Raw genomic sequence first — 17,497 nt, 5'->3', positions numbered from 1 at the left:
TGCTGGGCTGCGGAGCTGCTGGATGCGCCTCTGGATTCTCTGCATCGCCTCATCCCCGGGCAGACCTGGAGACAGCGGGTTCCCGTCTGCGTCCCCGTGCCTCCCCCTGGCAGAGGAGACTCTGTCCCTCTGCCGTCGCTGCCAGGAGAGCATCCATGTTCCAGCCCTCCCTTCCCTGGGTACATGCGGGTTCTCCCCCGTGTTGGGGCAGCCCCCGGGAAGGAGACGGCTGCTCCGGGATTCCGAGAGGAGCTGGGCTTGCGGGATCCTGGCACTGCTGAGCCGGGCTCTGCCGTTGCCACTTCTCCATCCCCGGCCTCCATAAAGAGCCGGCCCCGGCAGAAGGCGGGACTGTCATCAGCCCGAACGGTGGGTACCGCCCTGGCCCAGTCTGCCCAGTCTGCCCAGTCTGCCCAGTCCCCGGAGGCGCAGTTGGCGCTGTGCGGGGCTGCGGGACGGTGGAGCTGGGAGCGTGTGGGCAGCAGGAGCGCCGCCAGGGCCAGGGTGTCCCGCGGCGGGTGCGGGCGGTGGGTGCTGCCGCCCCCGCCAGGGAACGTCTGTGTCCGGGGTCGGGGGGGGGGGTTGTGCCATGGCCCCGGGTGACAGTGCCACCGGCGGCTCACAATGGCCCCCCCCTACCTGTGGCGGCGCCCTCGGCACCAGCCGTCGCGGGTGATGGCTCCTCTCCCGGCCAGGGGCGAAGCCCTCGGCTGTCCCCAGCGGAGCCAACGGGGCTGGTGGCACTCGGCGATGGCGGGGGGGGGGGGGGGGGTGGAATGTCCCCAGTGCTGGGGACGTTGGTGGCACCCAGCGACGGGGCGGGGGGAACGTCCCCAGTCCTGGAGCCAGCCTTGCCCTGGACAAAGTGCGTGGATGGACAGACAGATCTCCAGCACGGGCTGTAATATGTATAAATATGTAAATATCAATTTAATAGATATATTTAACGTAATTGTGTATATAAATACAAAGCCACGCTAACGTGTAGCAGCAGAGAAACGATGTCTTTTTAGCCTTTTTTTTTCCCAGCAGGACGTCGGCGCATCTGTGCCCCCCAGAGCCCTGCTGGGCCTGCCGTCGGGTCTCAGCTGGGGGGGTGTCCGGCCCCAGCCCCCAGCCGCCCGGGCCGCGGTTACGGGTTAAGACGGGGCCGGGACTGGTGTCCCACCTCCCCAAAAAACGACACCGAAAGCCCTTCGGCGCGTCACGCGAACGCTCTCGGCTGCCACAAAGCAGCAAACCGGCCCCAAAGCGAGCGAGAGGCGGTTGGCGGCTCCGCAAAGGCTCGGGGCTGGCGGGGGAAGGGGGGGGAACCGGCCGGGGCCTCGCCGGTACCGCGGTGACAGAGGAAACCCCTGCGTGCGACCGTCCCCCCCCCCCTCCACGGGTCCCCCCACCCTCTGGGACATGGCGGTGGGGCTCGTGCTCCCCCCGGCAGAGGTGCCGTCGCGGTTCCGGCTCTGGGCAGGAGTGACCGAGACCGGGGCTGCCCCATTTTTCTTGGAGCGGACGGTTCGTCCGGCGACGGATACGGGAATTGCGCAGAGGCTGAAGAAACTCCGCCGCTGCCGGCGACTCCGTGGGGGTTTTTTTGGTGCAGAAAACGCAAAGGTGGGAGGAAGCGGCTTGACGGCGCCGGAGGGTCGTGTTGCCTCCGGAGGGACCTCCAGGGGCCGGAGAAATGGACGGAGAGGAGTTTCATGAAGTTCAACAAGGGGAAGTGCACCCGGGGAGGAACAACCTGGGGCAAGGACATATGCTGGGGCCACCCAGTTGGAAAGCGGCTTGGCAGAAAAGGACCGGGGGGGTCCCGGTGGACGCCCAATCTACTCAATCCCGCCCCTCTACTCGGCAGTGGTGAGGCCGCAGCTGGAGCGGTGGGATCCCCAGGACAGGAGAGAGAGGGACAGAGTGGGAGAGAGTCCAGTGAAGGGCCACGACGATGATGGAGGGACTGGAGCATCTCTCCTGTGAGGAAAGGCTGAGAGAGCTGGGACTGCTCAGCCTGGAGAGGGCTCCGGGTGTCACATTGTTGTGTAAATACCTGGAGAGGGGGGGTAAAGCTGAGCCCGACGCTTCTCAGTAGCCACCAGTGAGCGCACGAGAGTCAACAGGCCACTAAAAGCCACTGTTACGGTGCAGATGGTGGAGCACGGGCACAGGGTACCCAGGGGTGTGGGGTCACCTTCTGTGGAGGTTTTCCAAACCCGACTGGACACGGCTCTGGGTGACTGGCTCTGGAGGACCAGCTCTGGGAAACCAGCTCTGGGCAACCAGCTATTGGTGACCGGCTCTGGGCAACCAGCTCTGGGTGACCAGCTATTGGTGACTGGCTCCGGGCAACTGGCTCTGGGCGACCAGCTATTGGTGACCAGCTCTGGGCAACCGGCTCTGGGCGACCAGCTATCGGTGACCGGCTCTGGGCGACCAGCTATCGGTGACCAGCTCTGGGCGACCGGCTCCGGGTGACCAGCTCTGGGCAACCGGTTCTGGGCAACTGGCTCTAGGGGACCAGCTCTGGGCAACCAGCTCTGGGGGACTGCCTCTGGGCAACCAGCTATTGGTGACCGGCTCTGGGCAACTGGCTCTGGGCAACCAGCTATTGGTGACCAGCTCTGGGCAACTGGCTCTGGGCGACTGGCTCTGGGCAACCAGCTCTGGGTAACCAGCTATTGGTGACCAGCTCTGAGCAACCGGCTCTGGGTGACCAGCTCTGGGCAACCAGCTATTGGTGACTGGCTCTGGGCAACTGGCTCTGGGCGACCAGCTATTGGTGACTGGCTCTGGGCGACCAGGTCTGGGCAACTGGCTCCGGGCAACCATCTCCATCTGTCGGCGCTGGGGGGGGTTGGGCTGGGGGAGCTCGGTGCCGGGCCCCTGTGGTCGCGCCTCAGCCACGCGCTGTCGCGTCGGGGAGCGGCCTGGGCAGGACCGACGGTGGCCGGTGGCCGTCGCTCAGAGACCGCGGTGCTGCTGGTAAAACCAGAGACGCCCATAAACGCCTGTGTCCGTCTCGGTGCACGTTACGGCCGGACCCTGCATCGGCGCGGGGGGGGCGGAACGTGGCTGCGAAAGCACCTGGAAAATGCCGGGGGGGGGGGGGGGGGGGGGGCGCTTTAAACCATTCTGGATCCAGGCGGGCCGGAGAGCTGGGGAGGGGGAGAGAAACTGGATGGAATTGGACAAGGGCAAGTGCAGGGTGCGGGGGCTGGGGAGGAATGACCCCCTGCACCAGTCCAGGTTGGGGGCTGACCTGCTGGAGAGCAACTCTGTGGAAAGAGACCTGGGAGTCCTGGCGGGCAACAGGATGACCATGAGCCAGCAATGTGCCCTTGTGGCCAAGAAGGCCAATGGCATCTTGGGGGGCATCAAGAAGAGTGTGGCCAGCAGGTGGAGGGAGGTCATCCTCACCCTCTGCTCGGCCCTGGGGAGGCTGCGTCTGGAGCACTGGGTCCAGTTCTGGGCTCCCCAGTTCCAGAAGGACAGGGAACTGCTGGAGAGGGGACAGCAAAGGGCTACCAGGGTGATGAGGGGACTGGAACAGCTCTCTGATGAAGAAAGGCTGAGGGACTTGAGTCTCTTTGGTCTGGAAAAAAGACGACTGAGGGGGGATCTTATCAACGCTTAGAAATACTGAAAGGGTGGGTGTCAGGAGGATGGGGCCGGGCTCTTTTCAGTGGTGCCCAGCGACAGGACAAGAGGTAACGGGCACAAACTTGAGCATTGGAAGTTCCACCTAAACATGAGGAGGAACTTCTTTGCTGTGAGGGTGGCAGAGCCCTGGCACAGGCTGCCCAGAGAGGTGGTGGAGTCTCCGTCTCTGGAGACGTTCCAAACCCGCCTGGACGCGTTCCTGTGCGACCTGCTGTGGGTGACCCTGCTCTGGCAGGGGGTGGGACTGGAGGGTCCCCAGAGGTCCCTTCCCACCCCGGCCATCCCGGGATCCTGCGCAGGGTCCGTGCTGAAGGCCCCGCGTTCCAGCCGAGCCCCTCGGCCCCCGCCCCCACCCCGTTCCTGCAGCCCCGGGCTCGGGCCGTTGCTCTCGGCTGGAGGCGTCTGTCCGCGGCCTCGGCGGGGGCGGCGGCTGCTCCCGCCCACGAAGGACCCCCCGGTCCCGGGGCGGGGGGGTGTCCGCGGCCGGGGCTCGGCCCGGCGGGCCGGGGGGGAGGGGGGGGGGGGGTGGGCACCGGGCGGCCCCTCCTGTCCCCCCCGCAGCCCGCCCCCCCCGCGCGGCCCCGCGCCCCGCCCCCGGCGCACGCTCCCGGCCCCGCCCACGCAGCGCCACGCCCACTCCCGGCCCCGCCCCTCAGCCCCCGGCCCCGCCCCCGGCGCGTCCTTCGGCCATGGCGGCGCAGGGCCCCGGCCCGGCCCCGCCGCTGGCGCTGGCCCTGGCGCTGGCGCTCTCGGTGTCGCTGTCGCTGTCGGTGTCGTCGTCGGGGCCGCCGCCTGCCGAGGTCGGGGCCGAGGCGCTGCTGGCGGCGGCCCCGCGCTGGGGGTGGCGGAACGTGTCGTGCCCGGCGTGTCGGCTGCTCTTCGGGGCGCTGGACCTGGCGCTGCAGGTGGGGACGGGGGACAGCGGGAAGGGACCGGGAGGGGACCGGGACGGGGGACACAGGGAGGGGACCGGGACGGGGGACACAGGGAGGGGACCGGGAGAGCGGGGCCGGGCCGGGGTCAGGGCAGGACAGGGCCGGTGACAGGGCCGCGCCGGGGCCGGGTTGTGGTGGGGCCGAGCGGGGTCAGGACGGGGACGGGACGGGGACGGGGACAGGGACGGGGACAGTGTCGTGTCGGGGCAGGGCCGGGGCCGGAGGCGGGAGCTGGGCCGGGACCTCGTGACGGGGCCGGGACGGGCTGGGGCACGTCGTGGCTTGTGACAGGCACGGGACCGGCTGGGGACGGGGACAGGGATGGGACGGGGACCGGCCGGGCGGCAACGGGGCCCCCAAAAGGGGACCTGGGCTGTGCCCGGTGGGGGGGGGGGCGGGTGGGTGCGTGTCCCCCCCAGCCGCGGGGCTCCCAGCCGAGGGGTCGGGGCGGCCACGGCGGCCGGTGGGCGAGGGGCGGCGATGGGTCGGGGCGGCGATGCCAATGGGGGTCGGAGCGTCGTCGGCCGTCCCCGTCCCGCGTCAGCCGCCGTCCCCGTCCCGCAGCTGGAGCCCAACGTGGCGCGCGTGGGGCGCCTGGCGTCGCGGCTGTGCCAGGAGCTGCGCCTGGCGCGGCCGCCCGTGTGCCGGCAGGCCGTGCAGCTCTTCCAGCGCGACGTGGTGTCGGCCTGGGCGCGTTCGGTGCTGCGGCCCGGCGAGGCCTGCGGGCTGCTGCTGGGCCGGGGCTGCGGCCGCTGGGACATCTTCGGCGCCTGGAACGTTTCCCTGCCCGCCGCCCCCAAGCCGCCGGTACGGCCCCCGCAACCCCCCGCGCCCGGCGCCCCCACCGCCCGCATCCTCTTCCTCACCGACCTGCACTGGGACCGCCGCTACGTGCCGGGCAGTCCGGCCGCCTGCCCCGACCCGCTCTGCTGCCGCGGCGATGCCGGACACGGCCCCGGCGGTGCCGGCTTCTGGGGGGAGTACGGCAAATGCGACCTGCCGCTGCACACCATCGAGGATCTGCTGGCCCAGTTGCCAGACCCGGCCACCTTTGCCGCCGTGTACTGGACCGGCGACATCCCGGCGCACGACGTCTGGCAGCAGAGCCGGCAGGACCAGCTGCTGGCCCTGCGCACCGTCACCGGGCTGCTGCGCCGACACCTGGGCCACCTGCCCGTCTACCCGGCTGTGGGCAACCACGAGGCCACCCCGGTCAACGCCTTCCCCCCGCCATACGTGCGGGGCAACCAGTCCTCCGCGTGGCTCTACGATGCCATGGCTCAGGCCTGGCAGGGCTGGCTGCCCCCCCCGGCGCTGCAGACCCTCCGGTGGGGGGGGCTGCGGGGGGGCTCAGGCTGGGGGTTCCTGGCTAGCAGGGGCGTGAGGCTGGGGGCTTGGGGCTAGCAGGGGTGAGGGGGCTCGGGGATGGGGGGGGCCCAGGGATGGGAGGGCACAGAATAGTCTCCATACTGGGGGGGGGAGGGGGGCAAGGGGAGAGCCCTGGGCTAACGGGGGCTCAGAGCTGGGGGGGGCTTTAGGCTGGGGGGGGGGTCAGGATGGGGGGGACTTTGGGCCAGAGAGGGCTTAGATCTGGGAGGGCATACTTGGTCTCCATACCTGGGGGGGGGCAGGCAATGGGGGCTTTGGGCTGGGGGCTCTGGGCTAGCAGGGCTCACGGGGGCTCAGGGCTGGGGGGGGGTCACAGTGGTCTCCATATTGGGGGGGAGGGGGGTGGGGCCTGGGCAAGTGGGGGCTCAGGGGGGGCTTCAGGCTGGGGGCGGGGGGGGGTGGGTCTTGGCTGGCAGGGACAAGATGGGGGGGCTCAGGGAAATTTGGGCTAGCAGGGATTGGCGGAGGGGAGGGGGGCGCTCAGAGTGGTTTCCATACTGGGGGGGACAAGGCTGGGGGGGCGCGGGGGGGCGCTCAGGGCTGGGAGGGTGCAGGTGTGGTGGGTTACCGGGGGGGGGGGGGGGGCAGGGCTGGTGGGGGGTGCTTTGGAGGCGGGGTTGACAGGGGGCTTCAGGCTGGGGGGTGCCAAGGCAGGCAGAGGGCTGGATTTGGGGGGGGGGGGGGAAGGTGTCGGGGCAGCGCTCACCCCCTCCTTGTCGTGTGTCCCCCCCCCAGGGCCGGCGGGTTCTACACGGTGGGGGTCTGGCCGGGGCTGCGCCTCGTCTCCCTCAACATGAACTTCTGCTCCCAGGCCAACTTCTGGCTGCTCATCAACGCCACCGACCCCGCGGGGCAGCTCCAGTGGCTCGTGGGGGTCCTGGCCGACGCCGAGAGGGCGGGGGACAAGGTGAGGGCTCGTGGGGGGCTGGGGGGGGGGAGCAGACGGCCACAGCGGGGTGACACAGGGCAGGGGTCCCGGACACCCCCTCCAGCCTTCCCCTGCCTCCGTAGGTGCACATCATCGGGCACATCCCCCCCGCGCACTGTCTGCGCAGCTGGAGCTGGAACTACTACCGCATCGTCAGCAGGTCAGACCCCCAACGGACCCCCAACGGACCCCCCCCCGGCACTGCCCGGGCCTGGGCGGGGGGCGGACACCCGGCGTGGGTGCTGCTGTCGCCGGCAGGGCCGGGGTGGGACGGGGGGTGTTGTCTGAGCCCCCGGCGTGACGGCGCGGCTGCGGGTCACGGCGCCGGCTGCGCCCTGCCAAGGGCCGGGGGTGGCACCGGGGGGGGGGGGAATGGCGCCGGCTGCACGGCCCCGGGTGCCAGCAGCGGGTCGGGGTGGCGCCGAGTGCCGTCAGCCCTCGCCCCGGTCCCGGCGCAGGTTTGAGGGCACCATCGCGGGGCAGTTCTTCGGCCACACGCACGTGGACGAGTTCGAGATGTTCTACGACGAGGAGACGCTGTCGCGCCCCGTCTCCGTCGCCTTCGTGGCCCCCAGCGTCACCACCTACATCAACCTCAACCCCGGTGCGGCCCAAACACCCCCCCCCCCCAACCCCGGCTCCGGTGCCACCGCTGACCCCCCCCCCTTGCCGCGCCGCAGGGTACCGCGTCTACGAGGTGGACGGCGCCTACCCCGGCAGCTCCCACGCCGTGCTGGACCACGAGACCTTCATCCTCAACCTGACGGAGGCCAACGCGCCGGGGGCCGCGCCGCGCTGGCGGAGCCTCTACCGGGCGCGGGAGGCTTACGGGTTACCCACCGCCTTCCCCGCCGACTGGGACCGGCTCATCCGCCGCTTCCAGGACGACGAGCCCCTCTTCCAGCGGTTCTGGTTCCACCTGCACAAGGGTCACCCCCCGCGGCAGCCCTGCCTGGCGCCCTGCAAGGCCGCCCTGCTCTGCGCCCTGCGCACCGGCCGCTCCGCCGACCCCCAGCTCTGCCGGCCCCTGCGGCCCGCGCTGCCCTTCCCGCAGATCCAGGAGCTCTGGCGGCAGCGACGGCTCTGCTGAAGCCGGCGGCAGCGGGAATGACACCGGGACCCGCACCCCACACACAATAAAGGCGCGATGGACCCCCACGGCTCCCGCCGAGACCCCGCTCCCTCCTCATCCTCGCCGCGGCAGGGAGGGGGCCAGGCCGGGCTGGTGGAATGGGTTTATTAATTACTTAGTACGACACAAGATCTTCGTTACAGCAGGAGCGGCGGCTCCGGAGCCGGGGCCCCGGCGAGCCCCACGCCACAGGTTAGACCGCATGCATCGGGGCAGGGCGGGCCCCGCGCCCCCCCTCCCGCGCCATCGTCCCCCTGGGGTGGTGGTGGGGGGGAGGTGGCAGTGGGGGGCTCGCGCCAGCGTGGGGGGCAGGACCCCCGCCCCGTCGCCCTGGGGCAGGATTCCCTGCCCTGCTGCCATGGGGCAGGGCGCTCGGCGTGCAGCCCCCCCCCGGGCGGGCACGCAGCCCCCGGCACGCGGGGACACACGCGACGCCCCTGGGCGCGAACTCACCCCCGCCATCGCCCGGCGCTGCCGGCCCATCCCAGGGGCGGCGGGTGGGGAGGGGACCCGGGTGGCTCCCCCCGTCCCGGCTCACGGCGTCTGGGCCCCGAGGCGCCTGGGCTTGAGGGTGCCCAGGAGGGTCTGGACGCCCCGGCGCACCGAGGAGCCCACCCGACGGGCCACCGAGTCGGCCGGCGGGGCCGGCAGGCAGGAGCTGGAGGCCTGGGGCCGGGCGTCCAGGCACTTCTGGTAGCGCAGCTGGGGAGAGCGGGGTGAGGGGCGGCGGCGGAGGGGGACGTGGGGCGGGGTGGGGTGGGGGGGACAAGGCGGGGGACACTCACTCACCATGCAGGCGGCCTGCAGCGCCTCGCTCAGCCCCGCCGCGTTGGGCTCGCACCAGACCATGTGGCAGCGGAAGGCGCCGGGGGCGCTGGCCATGATGAAGGCGAAGGAGCGAACGTCGCGGCCCACCCCCATGAAGGACAGGAACCGCACGCGGCACTCGCACAGCACGGCCTCCGTCTGCGGGCACGCGGAGGGCGCCGTCACCGCCACGGATGGCACCACCATGGCCATCACCACCACGGCCGGCAGCGCCACGGATGGCACTTCCATGGCCATCACCACCACGGATGGCACCTCCATGGCCATCACCGCCACGGATGGCACCTCCATGGCCGTCACCACCATGGCCGGCACCGCCACGGATGGCACCGCCATGGATGGCGCCTCCATGGCCGGCACCGGGCCAGGGCCACCGGCACCGCGGGGGCCGGACGCACCTGCTGGTGGGTGATGGTGAGCGTGGCGGGCGCCACGTTGACCACGATGGGGGTCCAGTGCTCCTTAGTGCCGGTGGCCAGCGCCGCCTCCAGCGCCGCGTTGATAACGTCCATGCCTGGGACGGGCCGGAGTGGGGTGGGGAGCTCATGGGGGGCTGCCCCATAACCCCACACCGTGGGGCAGCCCCCCCCCCGCGCCCCACACTCACCCACGGGCTTGGCGACGGGGACGCAGCCCAGGTAGCAGACGGGGAACTGCTGCACCACCTCGCTCTTGGGCGCCGGGAACTCTACTGCGGCACGGCGGGGGTCGGCACCGCGCCGCCCCACAGCCAGCGCCCCACAACCATCACCCCACACCCGACCCCCCCCCCCCACCATCTCCCCAACAACCGTCGCCCCACGGCCGGCCCCCCCCACAACCATCGCCCCACACCGGGCCCTGCATGCCCATGGCACCCCGGTGCCCCACGGCCAGTCCGTCCCCCCCCACCGCCAACCATTGCCCCACGGCCAGCCCCACACCACCGCGGCACCCCATATGTCGCCCCACGGCCAGCCCCTCCACAACCATCGCCTGACAACCGTTGCCCGACACCTGGCACCACACCCCCCACGGGACCCCGACCATCGCCCCACCGTCCCCACACTGCTGTCCCCCAACAGCCCACCCTGCCCCACAACTGCCCCCCCCACCCCGGACCCCCCCCTACCCTGGAAGGGGATCTCCACCAGCCTGGCGGGGTCCAGGGAAAGGCCGTTGGCCAGCGCCCGGGCGTTTCGCCGCTCCTCCATGATCTGGGGGGAACACGGGGGCACCGGCCCCCCCAGCTGCCGTCACGGCAGGACCCCCGGGGGCCACTGATGCTGGGGAGGGGGCTACTGACACTGGGGAGGGGAAGGGTCCCACCGGGAACAGACCTCGGAGCTGGCTGGGTGTGGGGGGGTGGCTCACCTGGGGTCAGGGGCTCTGGTGGGGGGTCTCGGGGGGGGTCTCACCTGGGAGCAGAGCTCGTGCAGGCCGGTGGCGATGTCCTTGGCGGGGCTCTCGCAGCGGAAGACGTGGCACTTGAGCATCTGCGTCAGCTGGTCCCGGGCCACGTAGGCGAAGTCCCTGGTTGGGGGCACGGGGGGGGGGCGGGGGGGAAAACCACACTCAGGACCCCCCCCAACCCCCCCTGAGACACCCCCCCGGGTGCCTCGCCGCCGTCCCAGCGAGGGAGCGCTGGGAGCACTGGGCACGCCGGTGCGGGGCTGGGCGGCCATACCTCTCCCTGCGTCCCAGCGGCGCAGCAGGAAAGAGCCAGAGAGCGCAGTTAAGGGGGGGGGGGGTCAGGGCACGCACCCCCCCAACCCACCCCCCCTGCCCCCCACAGGGCCCTGCCCCAGCTCCTGAGACCCTCCCCGACCCCACACCGCCGGGGGGCTCAGCCCCAGGACCCCGCACCCCTGAGACCACCCCCCCCACCCCGTGCCCCCAACACCTCGCGTACCCGGGGCCTCCCCCGCGGCCCCCCACGCACCCGCAGCCCCCTGCGCCCCACACACGTGGGACCCCGCAGCCCCGCACCCCACGTGCGCGCGGGACCCCCACATCCCCACGGGCACGGGGTCCGTCCCCCACACGCGCCCGCATCCCTGCGCCCCCCACCCCGTGCCCCATATGCACAAGACCCCCCCAACGGCCCCCGCACCCCACATGCACAGGACCCCCACGCCCTGCAGGCACCCTCCCTCCCTGCCCCACAGCCGCCCCCCATATGCACAGACCCCACCTGGCCCCCACCCCTCGCAGCCCCTTGGGTTCCCCCTGCAGCCCCCCCGTCCGCCCCGTGGCCCTCCCCGTCCCCCCACCTCCGCAGCCCCCCGCCCCACACGTTACCCCCCCCCTTGTCCCCCCCACCTGCCGCTGTCGCGCCCCACGCCCCAGACGCGGATGGCGGCCACGGGCTGCGCGTGCAGCAGGGCCTGGTCCTGGGGGTCCACCAGCTTCAGCGTCCGGCCCTCCAGCAGCAGCAGCATCGCCCGGCCCTGGGGGGAGCCCCACGTCATGGCAGGGCCGGGGGGCGGGGGGGGGGGCCGCCGTGGGGCCGCCGGGGGTCGGGGGACACTCACCTCACCGGGGGGGCCGCGGCGGTGCAGGGAGAGCTGGCGGATGCAGTTGTTGACGGCGACGCTGCTGCGGCCGGGGGCCAGCTCCTCCTCGCTCATCTCCACCCAGCCCAGCGAGCGCACGGCGAAGCGCTATGGGGCAGGCGGCGTGTGGGGCAGGGGCCCGGAGGGGGGGGGGGGGGTGTGGGGGGGGCAGCTCTGCCCCCCCACGCCCCCCAGCCCCGCGGCAGGGCAGACCCAGCCCAGCCCCCCTCCCACCGCAGCACCCCCGGGGTAGGGGTCCCAGCTGCCCCCCCGGCAGTGGGGCAGAGCCCAGGCCCTGTGGGGCAGCCATGGGGTCCCCGCGGTGTGTGTGTGGGGCAGGGGGGGTGTCTCTGGGCTGGGCACCCCCCATCCCGGGACCCCAGACATACCTTGGAGCCCGGGGTGTCCTCCTCGGCCAGGGTCGTGCTGCAGGAGCAAGGGAGGGGGTCACCGCTCCTGCCCCCCAGCACTGGGGGCGGGGGGGGGGGGCCTGGACCCCCAGCTCTGCCCCCCAACCCCCAGCATAGGGCCCAGCCCTGGCCCCACACCCCCCCCCATCCTGCCCGTCCTTCGGGGTCCCACCTCCCCACGGGCTCACGCACCCCTCAGCCCCCCAACACCCCCCCCCAGCCCCATAGCCCCCCCCAGACCCCCCCTTGACTCCCCACAGCCCCTGACGGCACCCCCCCATAGCCCTCCACACCCCACTCTTGAACCCCCCCCACAGCACCCCCATATCCCCTCACAAGCCCATGGCCTCCCACAGCACCCCCCACGCACCCCCCCCCGAGCCCATGGGCCCCCCACACCCCCAGGCACCCCGCAGCCCCCCACGCACCCCACGGCCGGCGAGGCCCGTCCCGGCGAGGGCGGCTCCTGGTCCCGCGCCTCCGGCTCCTCATCCTCCTCCTCGGGCGGGGGGTCCTGGGGAGGGAGCGGGGGGCTGGCAGGGGCCGGGCGCCGTGGGGGGCTGCCCCCCGCCCGCCCCACAGCCCCCTCTCACCTTCCAGAAATCCCCCTCCTCGAAGCCGTCAGCGGGGGCGAAGCCCGTCCAGGCCAGCTGTGGGGAGAGCGGGGCCGACTCAGGGTGTGCGCCGTGGGGCAGCCCCACGGCTCCGCACCCCGGGGGTCCCCACCACCCCACACACCATGGGGCAGCCCCACCGCCCTGCACCCCAGGGGGCATCCACCACCCCACACCACAGGGGGTCCCCACCACCCCACACACCATGGGGCAGCCCCATACCCCAGGGGTCCCCACCGCCCCATGTCCTGGGGGGGCAGCCCCATGGCCCCACACCCCAAAAGGCAGCCCCACGGCCCTGCATCCTGGGCGTCCCCATGGCTCCAAACCCTGGGGGGCAGCCCCACACCCTGGGGGCCCCCATGGTCTCACACCCCAAAGGGCAGCCCCACGGCCCTCTATCCTGGGCGTCCCCATGGCTCCAAACCCTGGGGGGCAGCCCCACACCGCAGGGGTCCCCACCGCCCTATGTCCCGGGGGGCAGCCCCACGGCCCTATATCCTGGGCATCCCCATGGCTCCAAACCCTGGGGGGCAGCTCCACAGCCCCACACCCCGGGGGTCCCCACCGCCCCATGTCCCGGGGGGGGCAGCCCCACCCCCTGGGGGACCCCATGGCCCCACACCCCAATGGGCAGCCCCATAGCCCTACACCCTGGGGGTCCCCATGGCTCCACCCCCCCAACGGGCAGCCCCATGGCCCTGCATCATGGGGGTCCCCACCGCCCCACACGCCACGGGGCAGCCCCCCACCCCCTGGACTCACGGGGGTGTCCTGTGCGGGGGGGGTGGCCGGGGAGGGGGGTCCGGCGGGGGGCTGCCACTGCGTGGTGCCGGTGGGGACGTGCCAGTAGTAGGTGCCCGAGGTGTCCTGCACCCGCAGCCACCCCGCCGGCAGGTCCGAGTCCGGCCCCACGGCGCTGCGCGTCCAGAAGGAGTCTGGGGGGGGTGGAGGAGGAGGAGGGGGGGGGGGGCACGTCAGGGGCAGCCGCGGCACCCCCCGCCCCCCCCCCACGGGGACTGGGGCCAGGCAGGGCCTGGGGCACCCCCCGATGTGAGATGGGGGGGGTCCCACATCGCCACCAGGGCGTCCCCCCACTTTCTGACACCCGCCAGGGGGCACACACACACACACCACCCCCCCCCCCGCCTGCCACCCCAGGCCCACCATGGGCCCCACGGCAGCCCCAGCCCGTCCTGGTCCCCGTCCCCATGTCCCCATCCCTGTCCCCGTGTCCCCTCCGCGCTCACCTGGGCCAGGCTGGACCAGGCGTTTCCCCGGCAACCGCTGACGGCAGCACGGGATGCGGGGCGGGGGGGGGGGGATGGATGCGGGGATGGGGGGGGATGGCACAGGGATGAGGGGCTCAGGGAGGGACAGGACACAGGGACAGGGGTGCGGGGGGGGGGCAGGGATGGGGTGTCTGAGGATGGGGGTCGGGGGGAGGCAGGGATGCAGGAGGGGGACAGGGCTGGGGGGGGACACACAGCAGGGACAGGACACAGGGATGAGGGGACGCAGGGGGGGCAGGGTGTCGGAGGACTTGGCGGGGGGGGGGACGCAGGGACGGGGGAACACGGAAGGGGGGGGACAGGACACAGGGATGGGGGAGGGGAGAGCAGGGACAGGGGGTGAAGGGGGTGGGGGTGGGGTGTCCAAGGACCGGGGGGGGGGACAGACAGAGACGGGGACACACGGATTGTGGGGATGCAGGAATTGGAGGGGGGGGAGGTGAGCGGGGAGGGGGTGTCCAAGGACAGGGCGGGGGGGGCTCAGGGAGGGACACAGGGATGCAGGTGGGGACGGGGGGGGGACAGGGATGGGGTGTCCAAGGACAGGGGCGGGTGGCAGGGACGTGGTGGGGGGGGGGGCACAGATAGCACAGGCCAGGCCACCGTGGGGCTGTGGGGGGCAGAGGGGATGGGGGGGGCACGGAGGGGACGCACCCAAAGGGGGGGGGGGGGGGTGACAGCACAGTGGGGCCAGCACCATGGGGCACGGTGGGGGCTGGAGGGGGCCGGGGGGCACAGAGCAGGGGTCCATGGAGTCAGCGGGGGCTGGGGGGCAGGAACGGCCCCCAGCAGGGATGGGGGGAGCCCGGGGGGGGGGCAGCAGTGGGCACTGGGACAGGGATGGGGGGCGAAGGTGTGGAGCTGACAGGGACAGGCAAGGACAGCTGTGGGGCTGCCGTGGGGCAGCTGTGGAGGGGATCAGGGCAGCCGTGGGGCAGGCAGGGACCACTGTGGGGTGGTCAGGAGAAGCCGTGGGGGAATCAGGGGCAGGTGGGGGCCGCAGTGGGGCAGGCGGGGACAGCCATAGGGCAGGCACAGGCTGCCATGGGGCAGAGGTGGCTGTGGGTCAGCGAGAGGTGCCATGGGGCCGCCGTGGGACAGGTGTGGGGTGTCCGTGGGTCAGTGAGAGGTGGCTGTGGGGCCACCATGGGACAGGTGGGGGTCAGTGAGAGGTGGCCATGGGGCTGCCGTGGGACAGGTGTGGGGTAGCCATGGGTCAGTGAGAGGTGGCCATGGGACAGGTGTGGGGTGGCCGCGGGTCAGCCATGGGTCAGTGAGAGGTAGCCATGGGACAGGTGTGGGGTGGCCACGGGTCAGTGAGAGGTGGCCATGGGACAGGTGTGGGGTGGCCGCGGGTCAGCCATGGGTCAGTGAGAGGTGGCCGTGGGACAGGTGTGGGGTGGCCACGGGTCAGTGAGAGGTGGCCGTGGGACAGGTGTGGGGTGGCCATGGGTCAGTGAGAGGTGGCCATGGGGCTGCTGTGGGACAGGTGTGGGGTGGCCGCGGGTCAGTGAGAGGTGGCCATGGGACAGGTGTGGGGTGGCCGCGGGTCAGTGAGAGGTGGCCATGGCTCAGCCGCGAGTCAGCGAGAGGTGGCCGCGGGGCCGCCGTGGCTCAGCCGTGGGGCCGGGGTTGGGGGGGGACGACCCACCTGCGTCGTCGGGGGAGCTGCCGGGGGGGCTGCCCTGGCTGAGCGTGGCCCAGCTGGAGTCCTCGTCGCTGGCGGCGCCGCTGCGGGCCCCGAAGAGGCGGCTGGCGCTGCGGGGGGGCTCCCGCGGGCCCCGCTCCCCGCTGCCCTCCGACTCCCCCGTCGCCGGGTCGCTCTGCACCGGCGTGGAGTCCCCGTCGCCCTCCTCCTCCTCATCCTCCTCCTCTTCGTCCTCCTCCTCCTCGTCCTCCTCCTCGTCGTCTTCCTCCTCCTCCTCCTCCTCCTCCTCCCGCCGGCCGTGCGGCCGCAGCGGCAGCAGCAGCCCGGGCCCCCCCCCGCCGCCTCGGGCGCTGTGCGGGGCGGGGGCGGGCGGCGGCCGCAGCTCGTTGCGGTTCTGGTCGCGCTGGGCCGCGCGGCGCCGTTGGTTCCGCCCGTCCTTCACCCACTTAGCGGTTGCCGGTTCCTCGGCGGGGGCCGGGGGGGGACCCTGCGCCGGGGGAGGGCCCTGCGGCGCCGGGCTCAGCGCCGGGCACCGGTTGTCGTTGGCCAGGTCGCCGTGCTCGCCCAGCGGCCCCGACAGGTCGCCGCGCTCGCCGAGGGACCCCGACATGGCGGGGCCGGGAGGGGGGGGGGGCGAGGCGGCGGGGCCCCCCCGAGGGCCCCCCCTCACCTGCCGCTGGCGGCGGCTCCTACAGCCCCCGGGGCGCCGGGGCCTCCGCGTCCATCGGGGCCTGCGGGGGGAGCGCGGGCAGAAGCGGCGCCGACACGCCGGGACCGCCCCTCCCGCCGGGACCGCCCCCCACCCCACGGGACCCCTCCCACCCCCGGGGCCTCCCGCCGCCGCCGCCGCCCCCCACCCCGGACGCGGCCCGGCCGGTACCTGCGGCGGCTCCGCGGGCGGGGGGAGGAGGGGAGGGGGGGGGGCGGAGAAACGCGAGGGGGGCGGCGCTTCCGCTTCCGGGGCGGGGCGGGGGCAGGGCCCGCCCACAGCGGCACCGGGGCGGGGCGGGGCGGGGCGGGGCGGGCACCGCTCCCCGGTACCGCCCCCCGGAGCGGCGACGGGCGGCGGATCGCGGTACGGCCCCGGCGGGCGGAGCAGAGCGGGGCGGGGGCGGGGGGACGGGAGGGCTCGGCCCCACCGTGTCCCCCCCCCGCCCCCCCCCCCAGCGGTCGGTGTCGCCCCGCGGCGAGGAGCGACCCCCCCCGGCGCCGCGGGCACGGCCCGACCTCTCCCACCCGGGACCCACCCGGGAACAGGGACCTCCGGGAGCCCCCCCCCGCCCCGGCTCGTCCCGGGGACCCGGCGCTGGAGCCATCGCCGCGGGGTCGGGGCTGGGGAGGGGAGGGGGGGCGCACGGCGCGGCCGGGCACCGGCCGGTGCGGTGCGGTGCGGTACGGTACGGTATGGCATGGTATGGCACGGAAGGGTACGGTATGGTACAGTATGGCACAGCACGGTACAGTCCGGCAGAGTACGGTACGGCACGGTACGGTATGGCACGGTATGACATGGCGTGGCACGGTACGGCATGGCAAGGTACAGCGTGGTATGGTACGGCACGGCACGGTACAGGACGGTATGGTATGGTACGGTACAACATGGCACAGCACGGTACGGTACGGCACAGTATGGTATGGCACGGCACGGTACGGCACGGCATGGTATGGCACAGTATGGTATGGCACGGCAGGGTACAGTGCGGCACGGTACGGTACAGTACGGCACAGTATGGGATGGCACAGTACGGTGCAGTACAGTACGGCATGGTACAGTACAGCACGGCACGGCACAGCATGGCACAGTATGGTACGGCACGGCACAGTACAGTACGGCAGGGCACGGTACAATGCAGCACAGTAGGGTATGGCATGGCACGGTACGGCACGGCATGGTACGGCACAGTATGGTATGGCACAGTAGGGTACAGTGCGGCACGGTATGGTACAGTACGGCACAGTATGGGATGGCACAGTATGGTACGGCATGGCACGGTACAGTATGGTACGGTATGGTACGGCACGGTACAGCACAGTATGGGATGGCACAGTACGGTGCAGTACGGTACGGCATGGTACAGTACAGCACGGCACCGTATGGTATGGCACAGTATGGTACGGCACAGTATGGTACGG

General features: G+C 72.7%; 2 protein-coding genes across 4 annotated transcripts; one reads left to right on the top strand and one right to left on the bottom strand.

Moving 5' to 3' along the window:
* Positions 1–4,315: 4,315 nt before the first annotated feature.
* Positions 4,316–8,079, top strand: SMPD1 (sphingomyelin phosphodiesterase 1). Its single transcript, XM_063328855.1, has 6 exons — positions 4,316–4,559; positions 5,154–5,917; positions 6,714–6,885; positions 6,990–7,066; positions 7,365–7,510; positions 7,587–8,079. The coding sequence occupies exons 1-6, from the start codon at positions 4,344–4,346 to the stop codon at positions 7,994–7,996; spliced, it is 1,785 nt and encodes a 594-aa protein (XP_063184925.1). The 5' UTR covers positions 4,316–4,343; the 3' UTR covers positions 7,997–8,079.
* A 50-nt stretch (positions 8,080–8,129) lies between these two features.
* On the bottom strand, positions 8,130–16,294 carry APBB1 (amyloid beta precursor protein binding family B member 1). Of its 3 annotated transcripts, XM_063328833.1 has the most exons (14): positions 16,245–16,294; positions 15,368–16,095; positions 13,190–13,362; positions 12,404–12,460; positions 12,239–12,324; positions 11,790–11,826; positions 11,380–11,508; positions 11,168–11,295; positions 10,264–10,378; positions 9,978–10,062; positions 9,474–9,557; positions 9,265–9,380; positions 8,828–9,004; positions 8,130–8,740 (listed from the first exon to the last, which is right to left on the bottom strand). In XM_063328833.1, the coding sequence occupies exons 2-14, from the start codon at positions 15,972–15,974 to the stop codon at positions 8,573–8,575; spliced, it is 1,962 nt and encodes a 653-aa protein (XP_063184903.1). In that variant the 5' UTR covers positions 15,975–16,095; positions 16,245–16,294; the 3' UTR covers positions 8,130–8,572. The 3 variants fall into 3 exon arrangements, with proteins under 3 accessions (XP_063184903.1, XP_063184912.1, XP_063184894.1); XM_063328842.1 differs by lacking the exon at positions 16,245–16,294 and having other exon boundaries at positions 9,474–9,554; positions 15,368–16,236; XM_063328824.1 differs by lacking the exon at positions 16,245–16,294 and having other exon boundaries at positions 15,368–16,235.
* Between the last annotated feature and the right edge of the window lie 1,203 nt (positions 16,295–17,497).

Source organism: Chroicocephalus ridibundus, chromosome 1 (genome assembly GCF_963924245.1).
Source record: "Chroicocephalus ridibundus chromosome 1, bChrRid1.1, whole genome shotgun sequence".
NCBI classification, from domain to species: Eukaryota; Metazoa; Chordata; class Aves; order Charadriiformes; family Laridae; genus Chroicocephalus; species Chroicocephalus ridibundus.
Note: the sequence above shows the minus strand (reverse complement) of the source record. Positions and strands in the feature narration are given on the sequence as shown.